We start from the raw sequence: 10000 nt of genomic DNA, 5'->3' as shown, positions 1-10000 counted from the left end.
CAACACTTCATTAACTCCTATAGCGCCATTGCCGAAGATTATTGTCAATTGAAGCCTAATTTTGATACTAACACTTAACGCCATTGCCGAAGATTAATGGTAATTGCGCTTTTATAGTGCATTCGGTCCGAGCCATAATGCTACTTACGTTAGCCGGTTAGCTAGCAATGTTGTTAGCACAGCACTGGATCGTTCATCTTAGATCGTCGTCGCCATAATAATCCATTCTATCCGTTTCTTTCAATCACCTGTATCTCCTATTCCTTGTCCAAGATGGCATTTTGGTCAAAACAGCGTTTCTTTGACGGCACAGAGCCGGCGATGTGGAACCCTCCAGTGCACCGGTCCGGCATAGATCGATCATGTAAACAAAGGCTGCCTCGGCTCCGTCGAGCATGCTGGGATAATCTACTTCTGGTCGACTGAAAATGTGGCTTTTCAAAATAAGAGCTCGACCGGAAAAAATGCTGGCGTGAATTAGGTCCTAATTTTTCAATAAATGATAGCACTAATTGGGTTAATCGACTTTCAAGTAGATAAGCAATAATTTATAGTAGAGGATCAATAGTAGACAATATTATAAATAGGATAAATATTTGAGTGGAACAGTGTAACTTACAATGGTATGGTTTCCCCCGAAAAGAAAACATTAAACTGACCTAACTGAAACCTAACAACAGACACATGGAAAACTACAACTTAACCTATGGTTAAAACTACAACTTAACCTATGGTTAAAACTACAACTTAACCTATGGTTAAAACTACAACTTAACCTATGGTTAAAACTACAACTTAACCTATCGTTAAAACTACAACTTAACCTATCGTTAAAACTACAACTTAACCTATGGTTAAAACTACAACTTAACCTATGGTTAAAACTACAACTTAACCTATCGTTAAAACTACAACTTAACCTATCGTTAAAACTACAACTTAACCTATGGTTAAAACTACAACTTAACCTATCATTAAAACTACAACTTAACCTGTCGTTAAAACTACAACTTAACCTATCGTTAAAACTACAACTTAACCTATCGTTAAAACTACAACTTAACCTGTCATTAAAACTACAACTTAACCTATCGTTAAAACTACAACTTAACCTATCGTTAAAACTACAACTTAACCTATCGTTAAAACTACAACTTAACCTATGGTTAAAACTACAACTTAACCTATCATTAAAACTACAACTTAACCTGTCGTTAAAACTACAACTTAACCTATCGTTAAAACTACAACTTAACCTATCGTTAAAACTACAACTTAACCTGTCATTAAAACTACAACTTAACCTATCGTTAAAACTACAACTTAACCTATCGTTAAAACTACAACTTAACCTATCGTTAAAACTACAACTTAACCTGTCATTAAAACTACAACTTAACCTATGGTTAAAACTACAACTTAACCTATGGTTAAAACTACAACTTAACCTATGGTTAAAACTACAACTTAACCTATGGTTAAAACTACAACTTAACCTATCGTTAAAACTACAACTTAACCTATCGTTAAAACTACAACTTAACCTATGGTTAAAACTACAACTTAACCTATCGTTAAAACTACAACTTAACCTGTCGTTAAAACTACAACTTAACCTGTCGTTAAAACTACAACTTAACCTGTCGTTAAAACTACAACTTAACCTATCGTTAAAACTACAACTTAACCTATCGTTAAAACTACAACTTAACCTATCGTTAAAACTACAACTTAACCTGTCATTAAAACTACAACTTAACCTATCGTTAAAACTACAACTTAACCTATCGTTAAAACTACAACTTAACCTGTCGTTCCTTCCCGAAGGAACATAAAATAATCTCAAAGAACAGCAGGCTTTATGAGTATTTTTATAGGTGACGGTTCATAGGCCAACGAGCCGTCACATGACAGGTCTGGCCAATGGGGAGGGTAGGGGATCAAGACCTCACACGGTTTCCACCGGTTCTCGCGAGAGATGGCGAGCGAGAAGGGACAATCTTCATCTGGACTTGAGAGAACAGAGACAGTAACAACAGCAGCAACACTGGCCGCAGTGGCACAGCGTAAACATCGCTGCTGACAGTCCTGATATATAAGCTTAGCTCCACAACTGTAAAGAGAACACTAATGGCTAACGTAAATATATATATGGAAATAAGAATAACAACTGTAAGGAGAACACTAATGGCTAACGTAAATATATATATGGAAATAAGAAGAAGTACATTTTGTGTGTGCGTGCGTGTTTCTGTGTGTGTGTGCGTGTGCGTGCAGGCAGGTAGAGGGGTTGAAACAGCGCTTGGCAGGGAAGTCGATCCCGACGGAGAAGTTCGCTATCAGGAAGGCTAGAAGATACAACGCAGACAACCCTGTCAAACTGGTCCTACCTGCACTGGTGAGATACTAGACATGCGTTCGGCCCAGGGCCCGGCTCGGACCATTCTAATTATTTGGCGCAGTGAATTTGTTGCCCCAGGCAGACATTAACATGGCAACGCAAGGCTGCCGCTCTGTGGTCATCACACACACACATTTTAATAATTTATGTATGTCCACATAAGAGATACAATACGAGGACACAAATATTTACAAGGTGCTGTACAGAATGCAATCAGCAAATCCTGGACATATACCCACACACCCTTCAGGGGTAGTAGGAACACACACCCACACACCCTTCAGGGTAGGAACACATACCCACACACCCTTCAGGGGTAGTAGGAACACATACACCCTTCAGGGGTAGTAGGAACACATACACCCTTCAGGGGTAGTAGGAACACATACACCCTTCAGGGGTAGTAGGAACACATACACCCTTCAGGGGTAGTAGGAACACACACACCCTTCAGGGGTAGTAGGAACACACACACCCTTCAGGGGTAGTAGGAACACACACACCCTTCAGGGGTAGTAGGAACACATACACCCTTCAGGGGTAGTAGGAACACATACCCTCACACCCTTCAGGGGTAGTAGGAACACACACACCCTTCAGGGTACAAGGAACACATACCCACACACCCTTCAGGGGTAGTAGGACCACATACCCACACACCCTTCAGGGTACAAGGAACATATACCCACACACCCTTCAGGGGTAGTAGGAACACATACCCTCACACCCTTCAGGGTACAAGGAACATATACCCACACACCCTTCAGGGGTAGTAGGAACACATACCCACACACCCTTCAGGGTAGTAGGAACACATACCCACACACCCTTCAGGGTAGTAGGACCACATACCCACACACCCTTCAGGGTACAAGGAACATATACCCACACACCCTTCAGGGTAGTAGGAACACATACCCACACACCCTTCAGGGGTAGTAGGAACACACACCCTTCAGGGGTAGTAGGACCACATACCCACACACCCTTCAGGGGTAGGAACACATACCCACACACCCTTCAGGGTAGTAGGAACACATACCCACACACCCTTCAGGGGTAGTAGGAACACATACCCACACACCCTTCAGGGTACAAGGAACACATACCCACACACCCTTCAGGGGTAGGAACACATACCCACACACCCTTCAGGGTACAAGGAACACATACCCACACACCCTTCAGGGGTAGGAACACATACCCACACACCCTTCAGGGTAGTAGGAACACATACCCACACACCCTTCAGGGGTAGTAGGAACACATACCCACACACCCTTCAGGGTAGTAGGAACACATACCCACACACCCTTCAGGGTAGTAGGAACACATACCCACACACCCTTCAGGGGTAGTAGGAACACATACCCACACACCCTTCAGGGTAGTAGGAACACATACCCACACACCCTTCAGGGGTAGTAGGAACACATACCCACACACCCTTCAGGGTAGGAACACATACCCACACACCCTTCAGGGTAGGAACATATACCCACACACCCTTCAGGGGTAGTAGGAACACATACCCACACACCCTTCAGGGGTAGTAGGAACACATACCCACACACCCTTCAGGGGTAGGAACACATACCCACACACCCTTCAGGGTAGGAACATATACCCACACACCCTTCAGGGGTAGGAACACATACCCACACACCCTTCAGGGTAGGAACATATACCCACACACCCTTCAGGGGTAGTAGGAACACATACCCACACACCCTTCAGGGTAGGAACACATACCCACACACCCTTCAGGGTAGGAACACATACCCACACACCCTTCAGGGTAGGAACACATACCCACACACCCTTCAGGGGTAGTAGGAACACATACCCACACACCCTTCAGGGGTAGGAACACATACCCACACACCCTTCAGGGTAGTAGGAACACATACCCACACACCCTTCAGGAGTAGGAACACACACACCCTTCAGGGGTAGTAGGAACACATACCCACACACCCTTCAGGAGTAGGAACACACACACCCTTCAGGGGTAGTAGGAACACATACCCACACACCCTTCAGGGTAGGAACACATACCCACACACCCTTCAGGGGTAGGAACACATACCCACACACCCTTCAGGGGTAGGAACACATACCCTTCAGGGTAGGAACACATACCCACACACCCTTCAGGGGTAGTAGGAACACATACCCACACACCCTTCAGGGGCAGTAGGAACACATACCCACACACCCTTCAGGGTAGGAACACATACCCACACACCCTTCAGGGGTAGTAGGAACACATACCCACACACCCTTCAGGGGTAGGAACACATACCCACACACCCTTCAGGGGTAGTAGGAACACATACCCACACACCCTTCAGGGTAGGAACACATACCCACACACCCTTCAGGGTAGGAACACATACCCACACACCCTTCAGGGGTAGTAGGAACACATACCCACACACCCTTCAGGGTAGTAGGAACACATACCCACACACCCTTCAGGGGTAGTAGGAACACATACCCACACACCCTTCAGGGTAGTAGGAACACATACCCACACACCCTTCAGGGTAGTAGGAACATATACCCACACACCCTTCAGGGTAGTAGGAACACACACACCCTTCAGGGGTAGGAACATATACCCACACACCCTTCAGGGGTAGGAACACATACCCACACACCCTTCAGGGTAGGAACACATACCCACACACCCTTCAGGGTAGTAGGAACACACACCCACACACCCTTCAGGGGTAGTAGGAACACATACCCACACACCCTTCAGGGGTAGGAACACATACCCACACACCCTTCAGGGGGAGTAGGAACACACACCCACACACCCTTCAGGGGTAGTAGGAACACACACCCACACACCCTTCAGGGGTAGTAGGAACACATACCCACACACCCTTCAGGGTAGGAACACATACCCACACACCCTTCAGGGTAGTAGGAACACACACCCACACACCCTTCAGGGGTAGTAGGAACACATACCCACACACCCTTCAGGGGTAGGAACACATACCCACACACCCTTCAGGGGGAGTAGGAACACACACCCACACACCCTTCAGGGGTAGTAGGAACACACACCCTTCAGGGGTAGGAACACATACCCACACACCCTTCAGGGTAGAAGGAACACACACCCTTCAGGGTACAAGGAACACATACCCACACACCCTTCAGGGTAGAAGGAACACACACCCTTCAGGGTAGTAGGAACACATACCCACACACCCTTCAGGGTAGAAGGAACACACACCCTTCAGGGTAGTAGGAACACACACACCCTTCAGGGGTAGGAACACATACACCCTTCAGGGTAGAAGGAACACACACCCTTCAGGGGTAGGAACACATACCCACACACCCTTCAGGGTACAAGGAACAAATATTTCTCCTTTTTCTCTCTCTCTAGGAGATGTAATGTAAAGTGAATGTCTCTCTCTCTCTGTCTCTCTAGGAGATGATGTACGTGTGGAATGGTTTCTCCATCGTTGGGAAGAGATCAGATTCTACTGAAGCTCTGCTGGTGACGGTGGAGAGGGCTGAGGAAGTACTACGCTCTGACCCCAGTTAGTAATACTACTATGCTACTACTACTAATACTATACTACTAATACTATACTACTACTACTACTACACTAATACACTGTGGAGAGGGCTGAGGAAGTACTACGCTCTGACCCCAGTTAGTAATACTACTATACTACTACTACTACTACACTAATACACTGTGGAGAGGGCTGAGGAAGTACTACGCTCTGACCCCAGTTAGTAATACTACTACTACTACTACTGATACTATACTACTACTACTACTACTAATACTATACTACTATACTACTACTACTAATACTATACTACTATACTACTACTACTACACTAATACACTGTGGAGAGGGCTGAGGAAGTACTACGCTCTGACCCCAGTTAGTAATACTACTACTACTAATACTATACTACTACTACTACTACACTAATACACTGTGGAGAGGGCTGAGGAAGTACTACGCTCTGACCCCAGTTAGTAATACTACTACTACTACTACTAATACTATACTACTATACTACTACTACTACTACTACACTAATACACTGTGGAGAGAGAGGAGGAAGTACTACGCTCTGACCCCAGTTAGTAATACTACTACTAATACTATACTACTATACTACTACTACTAATACTATACTACTACTACTAATACTATACTACTACTACTACTACTAATACTATACTACTACTACTACTACTACTAATACTATACTACTACTACTACTACTAATACTATACTACTACTACTACTACTACACTAATACACTGTGGAGAGAGAGGAGGAAGTACTATGCACTGATTGAAAAGAATAAAGAATTTTAAGAATAAAAAAAATCTGTCAGTTCCATCAGAGGTGCATGCAGATGACAGCTCTCTCTCTCTCTCTCTCTCTCTCTCTCTCTCTCTCTCTCTCTCTCTCTCTCTCTCTCTCTCTCTCTCTATCTCTCTCTCTAGGTAATGTAATGTAATGTAAAGTGAATGTCTCTCTCTCTCTGTCAGGTCCATCAGAGGTGCATGCAGATGACTGTCTCTCTCTCTCTCTCTCTCTCTCTCTCTCTCTAGGTAATGTAATGTAAAGTGAATGTCTCTCTCTCTCTCTCTCCCTCAGCTCCATCAGAGGTGCATGCAGATGACAGCTGTTTGGTGCAGATGTTGAAAGGTCTCTGTCTCAAACATCTGGGCAGACTGCTGCAGGCCGAGCTGTGCTTCACACAAGTACTGTCCAGGTAACGCACGCACACACACACACACTGTCCAGGTAACGCACGCACACACACACACACACACACGCACACACACACACACACACACACACACACACACACACACACACACACACACACACACACACACACACTGTCCAGGTAACACACACAATCCTGCTTTGGGCATGTGTTATAAGCCAAAACATATTTAACATTTCTTTCTTTCTTTCTTTTTCAAAAGTTTTTGTTTTTGTATACAAATAAGGGCTTAATTTGTTAAAATATAAGATTGGTTCTTATCTCTCTCGCATATCTTTGTTTGTGTGTGTGCTCTGTGTGCGTGTGTGTGCGTGCGTGCGTGCGTGCGTGCGTGCGTGCGTGCGTGCGTGCGTGCGTGCGTGCGTGCGTGCGCGTCCTGCAGTGAACGTCGTATCAGGTTCGATCATTATCTGGTTCCCTTCACTCTGTACGAGTTGGGTCTGCTGTACAAACAGCAGGGAGACGTCACCAAGGCTGCTGCCTACATAGAGAACGCCAAGTAAGGACTCATTTCATTTCATTTACAGGTGTATTAACAGATTAACACAATGAGTCACGTGATGACAAGCTCTGATGCATGACACATAAATAAAGTGTCTGTCTGTCTGTCTGTCTGTCTGTCTGTCTGTCTGTCTGTACTAGTCAAGTCAAGGCAGGTTTATTTTGCATTATATTTAGAAGTGCTGGTCTCATTAAATAACGTCTCATTAAATAACGTCTCATTAAATAACGGTTAAATTGTGTTCAATGATTTCTTGTCTGTGATTTTCTTTCAAGGATGAACTACAAAGATTACTCCATGGAGTCCAGGCTCCACTTCAGGATCCACGCTGCGCTCAACAGCCTCAGAGGTTCCCCGGCCAGCACCCCATAATATACCAAACCAGCACCCTATAACCTACCGGATACCAGTTCAAACCCCATAGCCTACCGGATACCAGTTCAAACCCCATAGCCTACCGGATACCAGTTCAAACCCCATAGCCTACCGGATACCAGTTCAAACCCCATAGCCTACCGGATACCAGTTCAAACCCCATAGCCTACCGGATACCAGTTCAAACACCATAGCCTACCGGATACCAGTTCAAACCCCATAGCCTACCGGATACCAGTTCAAACCCCATAGCCTACCGGATACCAGTTCAAACCCCATAGCCTACCGGATACCAGTTCAAACACCATAGCCTACCGGATACCAGTTCAAACCCCATAGCCTACCGGATACCAGTTCAAACCCCATAGCCTACCGGATACCAGTTCAAACCCCATAGCCTACCAGATACCAGTTCAAAACAGTACCCATAGCCTAGCGGATACCAGTTAACCTTTAAGTAGGTCTCCTACTCTACTCTCCTGGACAGAATGGGTGCTGCAGCGGCAGAGAAACCATACCAACGTCTCCTGGACAGAATGGGTGCTGCAGCGCCAGAGAAACCATACCAACGTCCCCTGGACAGAATGGGTGCTGCAGCGCCAGAGAAACCATACCAACGTCCCCTGGACAGAACGGGTGCTGCAGCGCCAGAGAAACCATACCAACGTCCCCTGGACAGAACGGGTGCTGCAGCAGCAGAGAAAACATACCAACGTCCCCTGGACAGAACGGGTGCTGCAGCGCCAGAGAAACCATACCAATGTCTCCTGGACAGAATGGGTGCTGCAGCGGCAGAGAAACCATACCAACGTCCCCTGGACAGAACGGGTGCTGCAGCACCAGAGAAACCATACCAACGTCACGACCACATCATTCCAGTGCTCGACTCCCTTCATCGCACACATCTACCTGCTTAAACAATGCACTCCACGAGGTCCAAGAAGTTACTTAGGACATGTTTATTTTACCTTCGTCTAACAGAGGTATCCACATAACGACTCCTGTTCCTCTTGAACGCGTCGACATAATGACTCCCCCGCTCAACATTCCCCACAGCCACCAAAAAATTATCTGCTTTCACTCCTGCTGACACGATTCACTCCTCAAATGATATTGTCTACACCTAAAATGAAACGGCTCTGGACTGAAGCTTTAAAACAACTCCACGACTCTGAGACTGAGACTCCAACCCTTCTGAAATCACTCTGCAAACTAAGACTCCAACCCTTCTGAAATCACTCTGCAGACTAAGACTCCAACCCTTCTGAAATCACTCTGCAGACTAAGACTCCAACCCTTCTGAAATCACTCTGCAAACTAAGACTCCAACCCTTCTGAAATCACTCTGCAAACTAAGACTCCAACCCTTCTGAAATCACTCTGCAGACTAAGACTCCAACCCTTCTGAAATCACTCTGCAGACTGAGACTCCAACCCTTCTGAAATCACTCTGCAGACTAAGACTCCAACCCTTCTGAAATCACTCTGCAGACTAAGACTCCAACCCTTCTGAAATCACTCTGCAAACTAAGACTCCAACCCTTCTGAAATCACTCTGCAGACTAAGACTCCAACCCTTCTGAAATCACTCTGCAGACTGAGACTCCAACCCTTCTGAAATCACTCTGCAGACTAAGACTCCAACCCTTCTGAAATCACTCTGCAGACTGAGACTCCAACCCTTCTGAAATCACTCTGCAAACTAAGCTAAGTTATATTAAGAGACTTGGGACAGTACAGGGTAAATAATAACACAGTACGGTTACATCACTCTGGCATTATTAACAACCATGGCGTTATTGTTTCATGACGTTGCTTGGACTCTGCCGAGCGATACGCAACTGGAGCGTAACTCTTTAGGCCGACGAGCAGCAGATTTCCTTCACAACAACATGAACCGTCGCTTTGGCTTCAACTCTACAAAACGACGC

The 10000-nt window shown here is 45.6% G+C and overlaps 1 protein-coding gene across 2 annotated transcripts in view; it reads left to right on the top strand.

Annotated features, from left to right (window-relative positions):
* Nucleotides 1–10000, top strand: part of LOC306928283 (tetratricopeptide repeat protein 39B-like) — a 47466-nt gene that overhangs the window by 33720 nt on the left and 3746 nt on the right. For both annotated transcript variants that reach the window (XM_079508274.1, XM_079508275.1), the window contains 5 exons: nt 2278–2398; nt 5856–5967; nt 7057–7174; nt 7575–7691; nt 7970–10000. The exon at nt 7970–10000 is cut by the window's right edge and continues 3746 nt beyond it. In XM_079508274.1, the coding sequence (XP_079364400.1) occupies nt 2278–2398; nt 5856–5967; nt 7057–7174; nt 7575–7691; nt 7970–8066 (565 nt within the window). In that variant the 3' untranslated portion in view covers nt 8067–10000. The remainder of the gene's footprint in view (nt 1–2277; nt 2399–5855; nt 5968–7056; nt 7175–7574; nt 7692–7969) is intronic.

The sequence above is a fragment of the Electrona antarctica genome, assembly GCF_951216825.1.
Source record: "Electrona antarctica genome assembly, chromosome: 8".
Lineage (NCBI taxonomy): Eukaryota > Metazoa > Chordata > Actinopteri > Myctophiformes > Myctophidae > Electrona > Electrona antarctica.
Note: the sequence above shows the minus strand (reverse complement) of the source record. Positions and strands in the feature narration are given on the sequence as shown.